This window comes from Alosa pseudoharengus, unplaced genomic scaffold, assembly GCF_046254945.1.
Source record: "Alosa pseudoharengus isolate Yale_2024_CS ecotype anadromous, Long Island Sound unplaced genomic scaffold, YU_APseudo_1.1 YU_APseudo_1.1_scf_8, whole genome shotgun sequence".
Classification (NCBI taxonomy): domain Eukaryota; kingdom Metazoa; phylum Chordata; class Actinopteri; order Clupeiformes; family Clupeidae; genus Alosa; species Alosa pseudoharengus.
This window is the reverse complement of record NW_027468870.1, coordinates 17,767,810-17,788,144: the sequence shown is the minus strand read 5'-3', so window position 1 is coordinate 17,788,144 and position 20,335 is coordinate 17,767,810. Positions and strand designations below refer to the sequence as shown.

At 49.8% G+C, this 20,335-nt stretch overlaps 1 protein-coding gene across 1 annotated transcript in view; it reads left to right on the top strand.

Annotated features, from left to right (window-relative positions):
• Nucleotides 1–20,335, top strand: part of med13a (mediator complex subunit 13a) — a 70,439-nt gene that overhangs the window by 40,313 nt on the left and 9,791 nt on the right. The window contains exons 9-22 of the mRNA XM_076275150.1: nt 269–1,102; nt 4,816–5,038; nt 7,042–7,072; nt 7,638–7,759; nt 8,809–8,899; nt 9,902–10,113; nt 10,768–10,967; nt 13,500–14,452; nt 14,812–14,979; nt 15,317–15,540; nt 15,810–15,999; nt 16,208–16,649; nt 17,467–17,686; nt 18,952–19,143. Coding sequence (XP_076131265.1) covers nt 269–1,102; nt 4,816–5,038; nt 7,042–7,072; nt 7,638–7,759; nt 8,809–8,899; nt 9,902–10,113; nt 10,768–10,967; nt 13,500–14,452; nt 14,812–14,979; nt 15,317–15,540; nt 15,810–15,999; nt 16,208–16,649; nt 17,467–17,686; nt 18,952–19,143 — 4,102 coding nt within the window. The remainder of the gene's footprint in view (nt 1–268; nt 1,103–4,815; nt 5,039–7,041; nt 7,073–7,637; nt 7,760–8,808; nt 8,900–9,901; nt 10,114–10,767; nt 10,968–13,499; nt 14,453–14,811; nt 14,980–15,316; nt 15,541–15,809; nt 16,000–16,207; nt 16,650–17,466; nt 17,687–18,951; nt 19,144–20,335) is intronic.

Sequence of the window (20,335 nt, the reverse complement as noted above, 5' to 3'; positions counted from 1 at the left end):
ATCAACACCTCCTGTCTCCAAGCCCTCCCACGTTCACACTAACCCTCATGTTAGTCATCCTGTCCAGTCATATGTGTGGACAAAGGGCAGTGTGTTCACAAGTAATGGCATTACACTTTAGTACTTCTCTGTAGTAGATCATAAAAAACAGCTATCAATCATTGTTCTAAATCGGTGTACATTGGAACTTATTTCGATGTCATTCATTACCTTCTTTTTCTTGTCATTTACGTTCTGTGATTTTTTTTTTTTATTTTCTTTTCTATAGACATAAAAATCTGAAGCAGCGAGCAGGCGTTCCCCCCGGGCAGCCACCCAGTGCAGGCCAGGCCCCCCAGCCGCCCACCAAGCACAAGACGGGCGAGAAGCCCGAGAAGTCGGAGAAGCAGCAGAAGCGCCCGCAGACGCCCTTTCACCACCGCAACTCCACCTGCGAGGACGTGGCCCTGGAGCCGGACGCCTCGGGTCAGCGCCTGGCCCTCCGGGGCTCCGATGGCAGCACCAGCGCCGCGGCGGCGGCCGCCCGCTTCCCCGGTCTGCGGGCTGCCGAGGTGGGCTCCGTGTCCTCCAAGCCCCCCCAGCTGCACGGAGGAGCCACCGGAGGAGGCGGCGGAGGGGCATCGGGCCCCGGGGGCCCCTCGGAGATGGGCGGCTCGCCCCAGCCGCCCCCGCTGAGCCCGCACCCGTGCGGCGACCGCAGCGAGGAGGCGTCGTCCGACGCCCTTAAGAACCCCTCCACGCCGCACAGCCAGCACTTCTACCCGGCGCCCCCGTCCTCCGAGCCCTGCTTGCTACCGCAGCAGAAGGGCGCCTCCGGTGGTGGAGGCGGCAGCGGCGGAGGCGGTGGCGACGAGCCCCGACTGGAGCCGCCCTTCCACTCGGCCGCGGTGGCCGCCTACCCCGAGCCCCTGGGGCCCACCGTCTACGTGGGCGCCGCCATCAGTATGGAGGAGGATGTCGGAGGAGGAGGGAGCCACGCGCCGTGGCGCTTCTTCAACCTGCCGCGGAGGAAAAACGCCGAGTTCCCCACACCGGCGCTGCCCGGCGACAAGCTGCGTGAGGAGGCCGCGCTGGGCCAGGACGGCATCGTGTCCGTCACTGAGTGAGTGGAGCCGACGAGATCTGATGTGTGTGTGGGTGGGTGGGTGGGTGTGTGTGTGGGGGTGTGTGGATGTGGGGGGCGCTGGCCCTCCCTGCTGGAGGCTTTGTCAGGTCAGCGTGAGCATGGCAGTTGTTTACAGAGGAAGGGGGAAAAAACGGAGGTGACCGTGTGGGATAGGAGCAGCTGCACACACACCCCTCCCCTCCCATCCTCTCCCCTCCCCAACCCAGCCCACTGAGAGAAACACATACACACACATACACACACACTCAACCACACACCCTCAGCCACACACCCATGTCGAGTTGGTGCCCCTAATCCCCTGTACTCCAACCCCCCACAACTCTCTACATTCCTCTTGACCCTGCCAATGAGTCACCTCCCCCCCCCAGCCCTTAACAGTTAGACCCCCCCCCCCCCATACTGCACTTCATGTTCAAAATGTTCTAACCAGAGAGGGAGGAGGGGTGGGGATGGATACAGAATGTTTTTGAAAGAGCAGTGATGCACACACACTCTCTCTCCTCTCTCTCTCTCCCTCTATCTATCTTTCTTTCTTTCTCTCTCTCTCTCTCTCCCTCTATTTCAAAACCTGCTCCCACTCAGAATGTGTTCTCTCTCTCTGTCCAGTGTGTTGGTCTCATGCGCTACGTTAATCTGCTGCTATGCACTCTTTTGACATCATACAGCACTAATTTGCAGGGCCAGCACTGCTGCTCATAGAACAGGCTTATCGACCACACACACACACACACACACACACACACACACACACACACACACACACACACACACACACACACACACACACAAAACAAAACAGAACCAAATACACCCTGCAAATATACAGTTGTTAGTAAACACACACTCCAACACTAGTATGTGCAACTACGTCTATGGAGTCAGGGTGCCTGAAGTGGACCTTGATCCCCACCAGTTCAGACTGTACTTTTAAGTGTTGTGGTATGAATGTGTAAGCTCCTGGACGGTTGGTCTGAATACCATCTGTCTGAGCCACGGCTGACTGACATGCTATACAAATCAGTCATCTTTTATGGTCGCGCTTGCTGGCTGCATAGAAATAGAGTTCTTGGAATAGCTGCAAGCATCATACTTCCTCGTGGGATGCCCAGTAAGAGATTTCTAGATGCTATATATGCTATGAACAACAGATTATGGATATGGCCGTGTTTAAACACGGCAGCCTAATTTATTAAACTGCTGTACAGAGATCAGACCGATTTAATAAAAATGGGTCATTCAGTATCAAATCAGATAAGGTTGTTGCTGCACCGTGTTGCTGCACCAGATTTTGTTCAAACCTTGTTTTTTTTTTTTTTTATCATGAATGGGTCCCAAAACCAATGCCTGTAAAATATTTGTGTCGGAACCCAATGTCTTCATATTTTTTGCAGCCCTTGATATTATTTCAGTTTGTCTACATAACGACTAGGTCCCCAAACACCAAATGCCTCATCTTCTTGCAAGTAATGTTTGGGCATTCCCGCCGGATGCTGCACGACGCAACATTCTATCTCCCGCCGGTTGCTGCATAGCGCAACATTGAATCTCCCGCTGGTTGCTGCGTAGCGCAGCATGCTTTTTATTTCATGTTTCTAGGTGCTACAGAGGCTTAGATATTACATTTTGGTAGACGTTGACAATTTTTAGTATTTTTTTCAGAAAACCCTCAGGAAATAAGGTTATTTAGTCTAAAATGCCATAGGATTCTATAGGTGTTTTTAGCAGGCATTTTAGGAGTAAATGGGTTAATACCATGAAAGTAGTATTCCTAGCCTGACTAAACTTTGTAGGATGGAAGAAACTTCTTCTCAGTGTGACTTGACCATGCCCATTGGTTTTCTAGAAGGCCCCAGATTCAGAACAAAGAGATATCGAGGGTCTTCTAAACCTTTTCAGGCTGTAAAACTGTTTTTCTGATTTTACGCAGAATGACTCAGCTTTAGCATTTATTTCTATTCACCACTGCTTGTCATCCTCTTAGAATAACCACTGTTTAGTTGCCCTGTAAGCACTGCAAAGCATGCTTAAAACCAGTATCATAGCCAGCATATACTGTATGCCCCTAGGGGAGTGCTTAGCTTAGCCTGGCATTCGACTTGGGGTCGAACATGGAGTGTGAAATGTATAACCTTAGGTGTGCATGTTCTCCCAGGCCACCTTTACAGCTGTTTTTTTAATGCAGTTATGTAACCTACATGCACATTATGGTCTCCCCCATTGTTGTGGGAGACGGTTGTCATGACTACATTTACTACACACTCCAGCATAGTGGTTATGTTTGTGTTTTCAGCAAAAAGATGGGCGAATGTTTTTTTTTTTAATTATTATTCTCGAATCTCGACTTCAACTCTAATTAAATGTTACCCCCAATCCCCACCCCATTGCACTGTTTGAACATACCTTTATGTTCTTTACATGCCAGCAGCTTTAGATCGACCGTTGTTTCCCATCCATACAACATGAGCAGAAAGATCACTTTTCTAAAGAACTACAGGAAATGAACAGCAGAAAGATCACTTTTCTAAAGAACTACAGGAAATGAACAGCAGAAAGGGCAGATCACTAATGGCACTCGCCCGTGTTTGTGGACAGAGCTCTCGGCCATGTTGCTCTGAGCTAAACCGTTGCTGATGTGTCTCTGTCTGGACAGAGCATTTTCTCTCCTCTGTTGTCTTGTCCTCCCTCTCTCCTCTCACCTCCCTCACACACCCCTTCACCTCCCTCACACACCCCCTTACTCTCTCTGACCCTCACCTCCCTCACACACCCCCTTACTCTCTCCTCCTCTCACCTCCCTCACACACCCCCTCACCTCCCTTACACACCCCCTTACTCTCTCCTCTTACCTCCCTCACACCTCCTTACTCTCTCCTCCCCTCACCTCCCTCACACCTCCTTACTCTCTCCTCCCCTCACCTCCCCCACACACCCCCTTACTCTCTCCTCCCCTCACCTCCCCCACACACCCCCTTACTCTCTCCTCCCCTCACCTCCCTCACACACCCTCTTACACTTCTTGTCTCTCAAGGATGTTGCTCTCCTCTCCTCCGTGTTTGGTTTTATTTTCTATTATTTTGCTGACCTCTCTCCTCTCCTCTCCTCTCCTCTCCTCTTCCCCTCGACTCCCCTCTGCCCTGCTCTGGTTTAATCCCCGGGGCAGTAAACTATGAGTGAGTAAAACTGACCGGAGATTAGTGACCAGTCAGCCCTTATCAGGATCCGAGCCCTCTGGTATTGTGTGTGTGTGTGTGTGTGAGCGGTCCGAGAGACAGGACATAAGCTTGAGTAGTCTGTCTCATCCTCTAGAGGAATTTGACACCATCTTCACTCCTGAGAAAACCCAAAAGCAAACCCAGACAACAGGCTATGGGCCTGTGATCACGCGCCTCTGCCAGTGGTGTCCTTTATTGCAACTCCAAGACTATTACTAGTGTTAATAACCGGTTATGCTCTTTGGGATGATGCCACTCGTTCAGACATATCAGCACATGGACCAGTTTCAGTCGCATTGCAATTCTCATCATAGCCTTTTATCTGTAATTGATTGATCTGCCTGTTGAATCCTCTGCCAATGTAATGATGGATGATGTGGAACCTAATGGTCTATATTGAGCAGCTCTGCTGCTGCTGATATGTCATCTCTATGAAACACCTGTATGAGTTTTTAACTGTGCGTGTGTGTTCCTCAGGTTGATGGCCACGTCCAAGAGGCCTCTGAAGGTGTCGGAAGAGCGCGTGCAGATGTACGTCCAGCAGCGGAACAAGTACCTGTCGTCAGCCACCATCTCCGACGGCGACCTCGAGCCCGAAGTGGACCCGTACGCCTTCGAGGACGGTGACGTCAAGTTCTTCTTCCCCAACGAGCGCAAGGACAAGGCAGGGAGAGAACGCGAGCCGGGGAAAAAGCACAAGGTGGGCCTGAACCCCCTCACCTAGACATTAAAGCCATTATCTTTTCTCTTGTACTCTTTCCCTCACTCCCTCGTTCTCTCTCACTCCCTTTCTCTCTCTCTCTCCCTCATTCTCTCACTCTTTCTTTCTCTCTTGCTCTCTCTCTGTTCTCTGACTTCTCTCTCTCTCTCTCTATATATATATATATTTTCCCCTTCTCTGTCTTTTCTCTTTTCTCTCTCTCTTCACTCCATTTTCCTCATTTGTGGTGCTCTCGCTCCTTCCTCCACCCTCACTTGCCCACCTGTTCTCTCTCTCTCTCACTCTCTCTCTCTCTCTCGCTCTCTCTCTCTTTCTCTCTCTCTCTATTTATCCAACTTTTTTCCTCTCAATCTTCAACCTTCAGACTCTATTCCTGGGCCTCTTATGAAAGCAGATAGAAAAATCCCTCGCAGAGGACGACTGATGGAGAGGCACACTGCTCTTTTTATAGCCGCTCATTCATTGCCTCGCTCGTCTGTACAAAAATATTAGCTGAATGCGAAGCGGCCGTGCGCTGCTATGTAGATGTTCTCTACGCATTAATGGCATTCAGAGCCACTCTCAAGGTGGGCCCAATGAATGCTGTTGACCTAGATAATGGAACAGGACTTGCCTGTCCACAGAGAGGAAAGGGAATCATTGCTCAGAATACAGCAACACTGGGAATTGTTGCTCAGAGACTGCAAGGCTAAAAAGGGTTATGGCTCCCGAGTCTGTGTGTGTTTTTTCTTTTTTTATTTATAGCAGTTCACTGATCACTTCATTTAGACGCCGCAGACTCCTCTTAAATGAGGCCGTGGCACCTGTACTTGGGAGTTCTCTCCAGCCGAGACAGACAGAAGGTGTGCGTGTCGGCCACCGCTGCTTCCGCTGTCCTCCGCAGTGCGGTCACAGGAGCCCCAGATTAGTGTTATCCAGTGGCGCTGCTGGTCGGGTCTGTCAGCAACAGACAAAGAGGAATCTGGACAGAACAGAGAAAAAAAAAAAACACCAATGGGGAGATAAACTAGAGGCCTCTAGAGCAGGCACACAGCACATAAAGCTGCAGCAACAAGTGTAGTGAGTCATCCGGGTGGTCGTGTGTGCGTGTGTGCGTGTGCACCGTGCATAGGCAGTAAGCTAGCCTCATAATTAGCCACTGGACAGCAATCTACCCAAGGATACATCTGTTTTTTGTTGTTTTTTTTATCTTCCTCCCCGGGCTCCATCATTAGTGCTTTTCTGTGCTTGCTGGTGTTTTGTCCTTCTTCTCCGCCGGCTGCTGGTTGTGACAGGGGCCTGTATGGACAAACAGATTAAAACCCTCTCATACTGATAATACCCTCAGGCGTAATGAAATCAATGGCTGGAACATAGCATTCCCTCTCGGCACTGCTTTCTCCCTGTGTGTGTGTGTGTGTGTGTGTGTGTGTGTGTGTGTGTCTGTGTGTGTGTGTCTGTGTGTGTGTGTGTGTGTTGAGCGAGCGTACACACATCTGTACAGGCAGATCTACACACAGCAGCAGACCTATTAAGAGTATTTTTTTGCCCGTGTTTATCTGATGGTCTCTAATTGTAGAAGCACTTCTACAAAAGCTGGAGTTTGTTTTCGTCTAGCTTGTTCTTAAGTGTATTGATAAACAACGCAGGGGGATGCCTCCCTTTCAGTGCTCAAAGCAGCAAGGATGCTCAGCATCAAGAGTGCTGTTAGTTTGGTAGCAGTAGAGCCAGGCTGATGTACTCGGAAGGTTGAAACAGACTAAGTACTAGGGCTGTCTCCACTGTTGTTATGCACTGGTTAATAAAGCAGTTGTAAGTTTGATGAGTAGAATGCAGTTATTTGCTGAAAAGGCTCATGCCATCATCCATTTCTTTGTGTTTGTGCATCACCACTCTTTTAGTCTTGGAAGTATTAGTGTGTGTGTGTGCGCAGTGTGTGTGTGCGTGCGTCTGTGCGTGTGCGTGCGCGCAGACCATTAATCATATGATTATCTTTCTTCCAGGGGGAAGATGGTGGATCTGGATCTTCAGACGGTGAGAACTTACTTTTTTGACATTCTCTTTCTTTTGGCCAAATTTGGGTCAGAGGAGGACCTGTACTGTCCCAGCAGCCTTTGCAAACGCCCCTTGCAGCATTATTTACCTCGCTCACCCCTTAGACTCCTGCAGATAAGGCGAAGCTCTACTGAGATACAGAATGGGTCAAAGGTGACCGTTCTCCATTGCCAAGTTAAAGTGTTGTGTACTTAATAAAAAGCTTTTTGCTTTTAAATGCTATTCTTTGTGGAAGAGGCCATGCAAGGTGATGTTTCGTTTCGAGAGCCAGAACTTGAAGGCTTCACAGTGCTTGTTTTACAAGTTGGCCTTTTCATTTTTAAATACTTTAATGCCTCTGGGATAATCTTGCGCAGTGATCATAATCTGCTGGAAGGAAAGGAGTAGCGAGTCTGGAATTCAGAGAGGAAGTGAAAGCTTTTTGATTGGCTTAGGCACTTAACAAAAGCCTCTGCTGGTTGTCTTCTGTGAATATTTGTATAGCTGTGAGTGCTTTGTGTGTTAATGCCCCGTGTGTGTGTGTGTGTCTATGTCTGTCCTATAGACCCTCAGCGTACAACACCCCTCAGTCGCACCGCCCCAGCCAGCCTGATCCACGATAAAGACCTGGCCGTCTCCATGAACGACCTGGACAACCTCTTCAATTCGGACGAGGATGAGCTCACGGTCAGTGTCTCCATCCCCTCAGCGGTGCTTACCCCCCCCCCCCGCCCCCCCAATCCCCCAAACCCACCCCACACATGCCGCTGCCAAACCACAATAAATAGCCCATTAGCTGTAGTGCTACCCAACAAGCCTCTGTGATATGTAGGTGTTAGTTCACGGTTTCATTCCCGACACAATGCAGTGACGACATCACAGATAAGTGGCAATCTGAATGGGACCAATGTACCAACAACAAGCTATACGAAATCCATCCTACTGTAAGGAAGAGACTATTTTTTTCTTTTCAATCCAGACACGATCAAATAGTCTATACCAGATGCCATATAGGACATTCAAGATTCACTCATAGCTTTCTATTGAGTGGTGAAAATCTTCTATTATGCCAATTTTGCAAAACGCCCCTGTCAGTGAGACATATTTTGATCAAAATTCTATAGCTGATGTTTTTAGTAAGGTCCCACCTTTGAAGGTTTTAGAATATCTTACTAGCATAGATTTTAAAAAACATATTTAAGTTTCTATAATACACAATGGCCATTAAATAGCCTTAGTTGCGGAAATGGCCTTAAATTAAACAAACAAACAAACAATACCGTGACGTGGTGGCTACTGTTCCTGTTCCAGTCAGGTTCCCTGGGCCTTAGGTGCCCCAGTGAATGGGCATGTGCGTAAAGGCCTCCACTTGGCTGGGTGTGAGGGAGGTTTCAGTAGTGGCGGGCCAACCTCCGTACTGAGCAGAGGGGGCTATACCAGGCCCAGCCAACACTGAGCAGAGAGCCTCCACTGTGAGGGCCCTTCTGATCCAGCTCCCATTTTAATCCCTCCAAATATCATTCACATAAAATGCCACGTCTTGGCAGCTCGCTTGTGGGAATTTCTTTTTTCTTTTTTTCTTTCCCCCCCCCCCCCTTCTCTCTGCCCTTCTCAGAATTTCCGGTCATTTTTGGCTCTATCGGCAGCTCTTAAAGTATAATTAATTACTTTTCTGCAAATCCGCTTTATGGACGGGAGATTTCATTTGATGTGTGTGTGAATGGTCGCTTCCGCAGCCCGGTGCCAGGCGAGGCGTCAACGGGACCGACGACAAGTTCGGCACCAAGGAGCCCAAGCCGGCCACGCTGGACCCTGTGTCCTGCATCAGTAAGCCATCTCTTTCTCCGTCCCCCTCTCCTTTCTCATTCTATCTCTCAGTCTCTCTATCTCTTGTGTCTCTCTGTCACTCATTCTCTCTCTTTCTCTCTCTCACTCTGTTATTTTATCACTCAGCACAAGTCGTTTATGCCGGTGTTCATCAGGGAAAAGCGATTACACAGTACAATGGAAGCTCTTCCCCCTGTGCCCTTCTCAGCATCATTAATTATGTGAAAACAAACTTGGCGGCTTGGGAGGGACTCCTTAGTTAGGGACTCGCCGGTACATGGCAACCTTGTCCCCGCATAGCCCTCTCTCTCTCTCCCAGTCCTCCAGAAACAGGTCACCTCAAGCGAGTGGCCTGATGAGGGATGTATCGAAATGTGTTTGTTGCACATCTCGAACTTTCGAACTTCTCGACTTTCACTCGTAAACAATTACACTAATGGAGTCATCTTATATGCATATACTGCTTAATGTATGTTGTTGCTGATCTGATTAGATTGGAGGGCTTTGCAAGTCATTATACAAAATGAACCTTGAGAGTCTGTACTTAAACACTGCGTGTGACTTGGTGCTGTGGTGGTAACTAGTAAATGCAGGTTCATAGGATAACCTCGGCCTCTCCCGTTTGCATACATGCAACATGATTTGTAGATACGTCTGTGTTTGAGGGCACAGCAGAGTCATGAGAAGACATGAACAGATTTCATGTAAGGATGAGAAACGTCAAGGGTGAGGTCACAGTGTATGTCTAGGGACCGAAAAAGCAGGCAGGGATAAGGGGAGAACAGCGTCTGTGGTAGCAAGAAATAGGCAAATAAGTTAAGCACTCATACTGTTGCAGATTGTTTCAATAACAACTTAGGTTTATTGTGACTTTATAACTGATGCAGACTTCTCATACTCATCAGCTATTCTGATATCTCTCTCTCTCTCTCTCTCTCTCTCTCTCTCTCTCTCTCTCTCTCTCTCCCTCCCTCTCTCTCTCTCTCTCTCTCTCTCCCTCAGGCTCTGCCGACCTGCACCAGATGTTCCCCACGCCACCTTCTCTGGAGCAGCACATCATGGGCTACTCCCCCATGAACATGGGCAGCAAGGACTACGGCAGCAACGACCCCGGGACCGGCATGACCTCGCTGGACGGGGCCGCCATGCTCGGGGGCCAGTTCAAGATGGAGGTGGAGGAGAGCTTCTGCAGCCCCAAGCCCTCGGAGATCAAGGTGACTCTTGACTACATCTCCCAGCATCCCCCCTTCCATCTGGTCAATCTGTCCAGAATTGTTTTGTTCTAAGTGTTATGCTCCCCATAGGAGGGAATAGCACATTAACCAAGGAATATAGTTGTCACTATAGCCAGTTGTTATTATAGCCATTATAATTAGCCTCATTGTAATATGGCCATTAGGAGTGATTTTAAGTGACATTGGATACAAGCATCTACTAGACAGATTTAGGCTTAAACTCGTTTGACCAGGAAGCATGACCAGGCAAGCAGTGTGTCTGTCTGTGCTGAGATGTAATGTGTCAGCCTGGTCATCAGTGAGTGCCACAGGCCCCCTCTGCTCCACACTTAATGGACTGATTAACGGAGCTGATTGGCTCTGGAGTGGCCTCACCTCTGGTTCAGCGGCCTGATTTGTGGCTGATTGAGAGCTTAAGCTCAGAACCCCGTGCGCGACAAGAGCCTGAAGACAAACGCCACGACTCAAGCTGAGCAAAGACACTGATCCTAATAGGTGCTTTAAATGAAAGAGTGTCAATCAGATTAACACATGAAAAATGAAAAGGTTTTGAGCTTCTCTGGAATGTGTCATAAGGTGGTGTAAAAAAAGGGCAGTGCTGTGTGGTCACCACCTCCTCTTCTCCCTGTGCAGGACTTCTCGTTCGTGTACAAGGCAGACCTGTGTCAGGCGTTCGTGGGCTGCTCCATGTTCGCTCCGCTCAAGATGCTGCCCAGCCAGTGTATGCAGCCCATCAAGGTGCCCGAGGAGTGCATCTATAGACCCAGCTGGACCGTGGGCAAGCTGGAGCTGCTCAACTCCATACCATCCATGACCTTCCTCAGCAAGGATGGGTAAGCAGCACACTGTGTGTGTGTGTGGGTGGGTGTGTGTGGGGGTGTGTGGGGGTGTGCATGTGTGGCTGGCTATGTGTGTCGGTGTTTGTGTGTGCGTGTTTTGTTTTATTTATCAGCAGTATTCTACAAAAAAAAAAACAAATCTCATGTTGACACGTTAAAAAATCAAAAAAGCAACAGTAAATCCATACCCAGACTTTGTACAAATGGCCAATGCCTTTTTGATGAATAAACCAAATCACCAGAGGGCTCGAATTGAGAAGCACAGATGGCTAGGTCAATGGTGAATGCTATACATATTGCACTTTTTGGTTCAGCCCTTAGTTTCTTACCTGCAAAGGCAATACCCTGGAGATTTGCCCTCCATTGGCCTTCGATCCTCCACCCTGTTGAAAAAAATGCTTTGCTGTATTATTCAACAGCTTCTCAGTAAAGAGCTTAATTCATCAGGTAAATCAGTGGGACAATGATGAGGCTCAAACTCGAAACCTTTAGATATTAAATCTCCTGGGAATAGATGGAACTGCTTCTCGGGGATAATTTGTCATTTAGATGGAAGGTGGTAGCAGTTGGTGTTTCAGGACCCTGATTGCCAGACACTAAAGTTATGCCGCCTTCATCAAAGGGTCAATTAATTAGCTCATCAAAGCGGTTTCCCCCACTGATGTGCCCGTGACCTGAGAGAGAGAGAGAGAGAGAGCAGTGGCTGAGATTGGGCTGTTTGCGATTCAGTTGAGTCGCCCAGTAGAATGTGTCCCCAGTGCTGCTCCCACCCAAACAATCAGCCTCTTAGATTCTTAGATGGCAGCTCGCACACTCGTTTAAAGAGCCAAGCCACAGCTAAAGCTTCAAATGACACAGCACGAGCTTTTCAAGAAGAAAAGGCTAATAAGTAGCACACATAAAGTGAAGTAACCAAACTCACCCCGACTGCCCCCCCCCCCCCCCCCCCCCCCCCCGCCTGCCCTCCGCACTCTAGTGGTGTGGAGAGAAGAGGCGGCAGGAGTGACTTAGAGTGCGCTGTGTGAAAGTGGTGCTAAGCCCGGCAGTAAAATCTCGGGCAGTTAAAGTCAAAGGCAGATCCTTTATAAGCCAGTCGGACTGCTTTTATAACCTGCAGCTGGCACACAGTCTCTGCTTCAAACACTGAGGACCCTGGCTGTGTTTAAAGGCCACCAGGAAGCGCACACACACACACACACAAACACACACACAGTTATACTCAATCACACACTCATACACACACAATCTGTGGGACAAGCTGTGCTTTCACTTCTCCCAGCTGCCTGCCTGCCTGCCGCCTGCCTGTCCAAAAATAGCGCTTTCCTCATGGAGACTGCGTCGGCTTGAGGGCGGCCACCCCCCCACCCCCCCCCACCGCATCACACGGTGGCCCCGGTCTCCGCGCCTCATGTCTCCGGATCCTCTCCGCCCCCTCAGCCCTCGCGTTTGTTTACATGTTTACAGGCTCTGGTCCACTTTATATTAATAAAACCACACACACACACACACACACACACACAGAGAAACACAGAGAAACACAGAGAAACACAGGTATGCAGTTTTTTTTTTTTTTCCAAATACCATCTCTGTTTGGTGTGGTGATCTATGTACGTGTAACAGGAAATTAATGGGAATGGGGGAAGCATGTCGCGTTGGACAGCGTCCAGCAGTATGCGCTTTTGTCCTGAACCAGAGGCCTCAAGAGCAGAAAAGCAGCATTGTTGAACCTTTTTTTTTAACTGTGCATGCTACTGGTATTCCCCACGGTCTGTAATGACCCCCTGCACACACCGTTTCCCTGCAGCCGTGTGTGTGTGTGTGTGTGTGTGTGTGAGTTGGGATGGGGGGGGGGGGTAGCTTTCCTGGCTCCAGCTCTTCTAGCTCCTTAGTCATTCTCATGTATGTCAACAGCGCCGGTAAACAATGTGCTAGAAACCCACTCGCCCAAACCCCAAACCCCAAACCCCAATCCCTCATCTCACAACCATTCTTCTCAGCCAGACATTCTGTTGCCTTTGAAACAGACGCTGGCGGCATGTTTACGAGCCACATGGACCTGTGCCTGGCAGGCAAACAGTGGTTTGTTTTTAGTGAACTAGCTAAAGCTAATAAGCAACTGATGCAGAGGGAAATTCTGAAAGATAACAGCATCACGGAATAATTACGTGAGGTGATTTGGGATTTTTCAAGTTAACAGGAAAGGTAAAGAATTGAAGGGGAATTCTCCAAGCTGTTTAGCAGATGTCAACACAATAAAGCACGTTGGTTCCATGAGAGTTGCAGTGTGAATACATTATCATGAATATTGTTATATCATCAGTAAAATGCAAATTGTGCAATAATTTTTTTATTGCATCATCTGACAAGCTGCTTCTTTGTTTACCTTCCCCCTGTCTATCTTTATTTCTCTCTCTCTTTCACCCTATCCCTCTTTTGCCACCATCTCTCTCTTGCTCTCCATCTTTGGTCATCATCTCTCTCTCTCTCTCTCTCTCTCTCTCTCTCTCTCTCTCTCTCTCTCTGCAGTAACATCCCCAGTGTGGGCAGTGCCATGGAGCAGGACTACAGCCAATCATACACGCCGCAGACGCACACGCCCTTCATGTCCAACAGCGCGCCGCCCAGCAACAGCGCCGCCACGGGCATCCTGCCCTCGCCGGCCACGCCCCGCTTCTCGGCGCCCACGCCCCGCACGCCCCGAACCCCCCGCACGCCCCGCGGCCCCTCCAGCGTCCAGGGCTCGCTCAAGTACGACAACTCGGACCTCTACTCGCCGGCGTCGACGCCCTCCACGTGCCGGCCGCTCAACTCGGTGGAGCCGGCCACCGTGCCGTCGATCCCGGAGGCGCACAGCCTCTACGTGACGCTCATCCTGTCCGAGTCGGTCATGAACCTGTTCCGCGACTGCAGCTTCGACAGCTGCTGCGTGTGCGTGTGCAACATGAACATCAAGGGCGCCGACGTCGGCGTCTACATCGCCGACCCTAACATGGAGGCGCAGTACCCGTGCAGCTGCGGCTTCAGCGCCGTGGTCAACCGCCGCTACGGCAACGGCTCGGGCCTCTTCCTGGAGGACGAGCTGGACATCATCGGCCGCGGCTCGGACGTGGGCCGCGAGGCGGAGAAGCGCTTCGAGGTGCTGCGCATGTCCTCGCTAGAGAGGACGGGCGGCGTCGGCGGCAAGGACCGCGTGCCGGACGAGCTCATCCTGCTCCTGCAGGACCAGTGCACCAACCCCTTCTCGCCCATCACGAGCGTAGAGGCCGACAGCACGGGCAGTGGTGGTGGTGGCGGCGTGGGAGTGCCCGGTGCGATGCCCACGGCGCCACCGTGCGTGCGCGTCGAGGAACGGGACTTCCACAGCGACTGCTACATGGCCCTGGAGCACGGCCGGCAGTTCATGGACAACATGTCGGGAGGGAAGGTGGACGAGACGCTGGTCAAGAGCACCTGTTTGCACCACTGGGCCAAACAGAGCGGTGAGCATGTGATCATGACACTTTTCAGTTGAAGGGCTTTGGCTTCATACTGTCACAGTTGTTGCTTTTTAAAGGACTTGTTATGCCAATTGACTCTTTCTTGCAAAATTATTGACTTTGTAATTCCTTATATTCCTCCAATATGTTATTGTCTAATGTTCCTTCACCTTCTATTTCTCCCCTCTCCCTTCTCTTTCTCTCCCTCTTCCTTGCTTTCTCCTCGCTCTCCTTTTCTTTTCTCCTCTCTCTCCTTTCTCCCTCTCTTTCTCCCTATCTCTTTCTCCTTTCTCTCTCTCTGTCTCTCTCCCTCTCTCTCCCTCTCTCTCTCTCTCTCTCTCTCTCTCTTTCTCTCTCTCTAGCGGTGGATGTGAGTGCTCTGTGCTCTCAGGACGTTCTGCGGGTTCTGCTCTCGCTCCAGCCTGTTCTTCAGGATGCTATCCAGAAGAAGAGGACGCTGCGCTCCTGGGGAGTCCAGGGTCCTCTGACCTGGCAGCAGTTCCACAAAATGGCTGGACGAGGCTCGTATGGTAAGAGATCAACACACACACACACACACACACACACACACACAATGCTGTGAAAGCTTGCAACAGAGGATGTTACAATTCCTCTCCTAACTGGCTCTGCCTTGCCAGATTTTTCACTGTAAAACAAAGTGCCAGGTAGATGAAAAGCAGACCGCTCCATTTCTGGATCAGTAGGCCACTACCGCTCTCTGGCTTGATTTTCGCAAAAAATCACAACTGAAAGCTCTTAGCTCTGGCTTTTATAACCAGCAGTATCAGAAGACCATTTAATCTTTCCCTTTTCCTCTTTTCTCTCTCTCTCTCTCTCTCCTACTCTCTCCCTCCTTCTCCTTCACAGGCACGGATGAGTCTCCAGAGCCCTTGCCCATCCCCACGTTCCTGGTGGGCTACGAGTATGACTTTGTGGTGCTGTCCCCCTTCGGCCTCCCTTACTGGGAGAAGCTGCTGCTGGACCCCTTCGGCTCGCAGCGAGACGTGGGCTACCTGGTGGTGTGTCCAGACACTGACGCCCTACTCAGCGGAGCCAAGAGCTTCTTCAAGGAGCTCACATCCGTCTATGAGGTGTGTACACGCTGTCTGTCTGTCTGTCTGTCTATCCATCCATCTGTGAATTGTGTGCATACAAGTGTGTTAGTGGTTGTGGTCTGAAGTATATAAATATATTTCTATTAATATAATTAACACAGAAATATATTTCAATAGATCAAATGTATTAAGGCTTTGGCCGCTTGTTTACATCAGTAGCTGATAAAGTAAACAAGAATATTTTGACTTTTGGCCCGTGCTGTACTAACAGATGTTCTCCCCCCCCCACCCATCCCCCCGGTTAGTCCTGTCGTCTCGGCCAGCACCGGCCCATCTCCAAGCTCCACGCAGACGGCATCGTCAGAGTGGGAGGGGCTGCCGCTAAGAAGCTCTCAGACCAACCTGTCAGCGATTGGTTCTTGAAAGCAGCCAGTGGCAACAACGACTCCTTCGCTAAGCTCAAGCTCTTCGCTCAAGTCTGCAGGCACGACCTCGGTATGTTGACTGTGAGGAAGCACATCTGAATAAATCTACACAGATGGCACCAGTTCAACATCAATTACCCTGAATACTCACTCTTACAGCTACATTATGATGATGCATGTTGCTGTGTAGAAATGTGTTTGTTTTTGCTGCATGCAACACTGTTTAAGTTGTTGACTCTTTTTTTTTCTCTTTTCTTTTTTCCTGTTCTCTCCTGTAGCTCCATACCTCTCTGCTCAGCAATTGGATGCCTCCCTCCTCACCCAGCCAAACCCCGCCCCCGCCGCCTCCAGCCAATCCTCAACCGCACAGTCCTCAGGCTCCACCGGCTCCCAGGGCACGACGACGGCGTCTGCGTCCGCGGGCGCCGTCTCCAGCAACGGTGCCCCCGGGAACAACGGCAGTGCCAACGCCGCAGGCCTGGCGTCGGGCACCGCCGGGGGCACCCCTGCCTCGTCCAACACCTCGTCGTCGTCGTCGTCGGGCCCCCAGGGCGCCGGTGCCATGCAGTCTGCCAAATCCAGCTCCTTCGCGCCCTTCGGGAGCATGGGCGCACAGGCGGGCTCCATGAACCAGCAGACGGGCGGCCAGAACGCCGGACTCCCCGGAGACGGCACGGCCGGCGTGAACCAGACGCCAGCGCCCACGGAGCCCCCTGAGAGGTGAGGCGCGTGCTGTACACAACACCTTGCTCAGTTTCACCACCCGTGTGTGTGTGTGTGTGTGTGTGTGTGTGTCTGTGAAAATCCACAGGGTTGTGATGTGGGGATTGTCTAGTGATTATTTTACACCCTTGTCTCTCCCAAGTATGTGGAGAGATCTGCTGAACAGCACAAACAGCAAGAGGTTAGCTAGTGGCAGTGATGTTAAAATAATTAGATTACATTCAAATAAATTAATTACAAATGTAATACATTTAAATAAATTACTCCAAACAGTTTCAGCATTGGTGATGCAGAATGACTTAAAGTCTGAGCAGTGAGCACTCTCACTGTGCTCTGGGAACCTGGACAAAGGCCGGTTAAAAATATGCATACGCTTGCCAGACCCAGGGAGCTTTTCACTGCCTTTGGATTAAATTGACATGAGTGTTAACATGACATGAGTTCATGGACTGCCTATCATTGGGTGTGCAGCAGTAAGCCTGCAGCTGATTTCACCGTGGAGTTCTGAGTTCCTGAGTTCAATAAGATCGTGATACTGATAACTGAGTGTTAATATGTGTGGTAATGCAATCTGTTTTTGAAAAAAGAACAGTGATGGCTTTATGAGAGACGGGAGGCACATTTTATTCTTTTCAGTCATTTTTCATAATTGGATGTTCTGTGCACAACTGCTCAATTGTATTGCTGTATTTCTTTTACTTTGTTTCTTCGTTATTCAAATCATTAAATCTGTCCTAATTAGCTTCTGTAACTCTGTAACTTCTCTCTCTCTCTCTCTCTCTTTCCCTCTCTCTTTCTCTCCCTCTCTCTCCAGCACCATGGAGAAGGAGAAGGTGGGTGTGCCTACGGACGGCGACTCCCACGCCATCACGTACCCGCCGGCCATTGTCATCTACATCGTCGACCCGTTCTCGTACGAGGACGCGGACGGCACGTCGGCCCACTCAAGCGTGTGGACCCTCGGCCTGCTACGCTGCTACCTGGAACTGGTGCAGCACCTGCCGCCCCACATCCGCAACTCCATCTCCGTGCAGGTGAGCCTCCGTCCCCTACGCCCACTCCCGTCCACACCGGTCACTCTACTCAAAGGCTCTCAGGCCACCCGTGTTCAGAGGTGGGAAACTCTGGGAATGTCCTTTGCACGTAGGCCCTATCATGAGTGCGGTGCAGTCTGCTTTCAGCGTTCTATTACATTAGATTCTATTGTTTTCAGTACACCCCTACACACCAGCATAGAACTCTGCCACAGGTGCTGATGCACATGGCGTACGTAAGTGTTGGCGCACTCATGTTGGCGGCTGTATACAGAGTGCTTAAAGGTCCTACCACCTATTCGTTCCAACCATTCACTAAACCAAACTGATACTACTTAGCTCAACCTTTCAGCCAGCGTTAAGTGCACAGGTAGAACCAATGCATGGTAGGACTTTCATTATTTCACCCCCCCCCCCCGCATGCATGGCCTAGAACACTATTTCCAATAGTGCCAGGGAAGGCTGTGTAGCAGTGTTGTTGGCTGTACTGCTGCGTATGAAAGATGAGAGTAAGCAGATCTGTAGTCATAGTCTTTCTCTGGCTCTGTCATACGGTGTCACTGTAAGGGAATAAATAGCCAACGCGTGATGTAAGCAGCATTGCTTTCGAACTGTTATGCTCACCTCTGAGCAAGCCCACCCCACAAATATATACACACACACACACACACACACACACAGTGTGCCCTGATTACTCAGATTTGAAGTCGTGTGAAGTCTATTTCAGAGCTGTAATAACCATTGACTTTCAAATGAAGTTGTATTTTCATTTTGTGGCGTCACACACACACCAAGCCCCTGTGTGCAGGAAACTGCCTCTGCTCTAGTAGCTATCTTGCACCTGTGAACTCACACTCCAAATATAACTGCATTAAGATCAGACAAAAAAGGAAGTGTCAGTTGTGGTTTTCTAAGCACACTAGCATGACCTGTTTTGCTCACTTAATTTGATTCAAAATCTTGTTTCACTTTGTCACTTGTCTTCATGTGTTCTTGGACAGGGCTGGTCTTAACTCGAATAAGTTTACCTCATTGGTCTAAGTTGTATTTGGTGTTACCTCATTGGTCTAAGTTGTATTTGGTGTTACCTCATTGGTCTAAGTTGTATTTGGTGTTATGTCATTGGTGTATATTGTATTTGGTGTGTGTTGGTATGTTAGCATTTGTTTGTGTGTTGGCATGTGTTTTTTTTTTTTTTTTGCACTTTTAGAATTTAATGTTTAATGTGATTATTTGTGTGTGTGTGTGTGTGTATGTGTGTTCAGATCATCCCATGTCAGTACCTGCTGCAGCCTGTGCGGAGCGAGGAGCGCCACATCTATGCCCAGCACCTCAAGTCCCTGGCCTTCTCCGTCTTCTCCCAGTGCCGGCGGCCGCTGCCCGCCTCCACCAACGTCAAGTCACTGACGGGCTTCGGCCCGGGCCTGGCCCTGGACACTGCCCTCAAGAGCCCAGAGGTACCGCAGACCGATTCTACTGAAGCCTGATTTACGCAAACTTTTCATACGAAAACACATTTGTCTGTTTGGCCGTGTCTGTTAGCTTTCAACATGCAGAAGGACATAATGAACACAGATTACAGACTGAAGGCTCAGTCCGTATCCATTTTCTGTCTTGAGTACAAATGAGTCCCTGCTGACCCCCCACCACCACAACCTCCACCCACCAAAAAACATTTCCAAAACTAATTCCCTCAACACTGAGTCACTGACATATTATTCTTGCCAAATTACACACAGGTCAGTGGAGTAAAAAAAAAACCCAGCACCCTTGTAAACTCTTTAAGAATGAAACATCTCACACCCACAAGCCTGACTTCAAGAGTACACCCTGTCCACACAATGTTCTCCCTAAACGGTGAAAGCCTCAACTGCGCTAATTTGGTTTCACATAACGTCCTTAACCGTGAATGCCACACATGACAGTTGGTTTATGTCTGTGAAGTGGTTTATTTGGTGTAAAAATGCGCTCTAAAAAAGGCAGCCCCACAGCCCAGGATTCAGCGTTAAGCAAGTGAAACTAGTAGACAGAAAGCACTGTGGGCTACAAGCTATGCGTGTGCAACACTCCGCGCACACACACACACACACACTCAATCTCTCTCTTTCTTTTTCTTTTTTTCTCTCTCTTTCTTTCTCTCTCTCTCTCTCCCCCACACACTCGCTGTCTCTCCCACACACTCACTGTCTCTTAACACACACACGCACACCATCACCACTCCCAGAATCACTCTCTTTAGCCTTCCCCCCCCCCCCCCCGAGCCTTTGTGCAGTGCATTCTTCTCTGAGGGGGTGGTGTAGTAGTTGTTGGGGTAGAGCAATGAGTTGTGGAGATTGTTACACTAACCTCTCCGCACCTGGAAAGCGACCAAGGCGGCCTCAGAGCTCCGGCCTCGCGCGCGTTTCCTTTCCATTATCTGCTTGGGTGGCTGGCTGGCGCGAGCCCTCGCTAATGGGATCGGGCCCGCATAGTCTGGCACCCCGCTCTACTCCCAGGGCTCATCCGCCGAATAACTCCCACAATCCAATTTGCTCCAACCCCCTACAGTCTCCTGTGTTCTAGCCTGCCCCGCTTATTTGATAAATGAATAAGAATGAATGCCTTGCAGGCCTCTTTGCCTTAAATGCTCACACTCCTAGAGACCAGCCC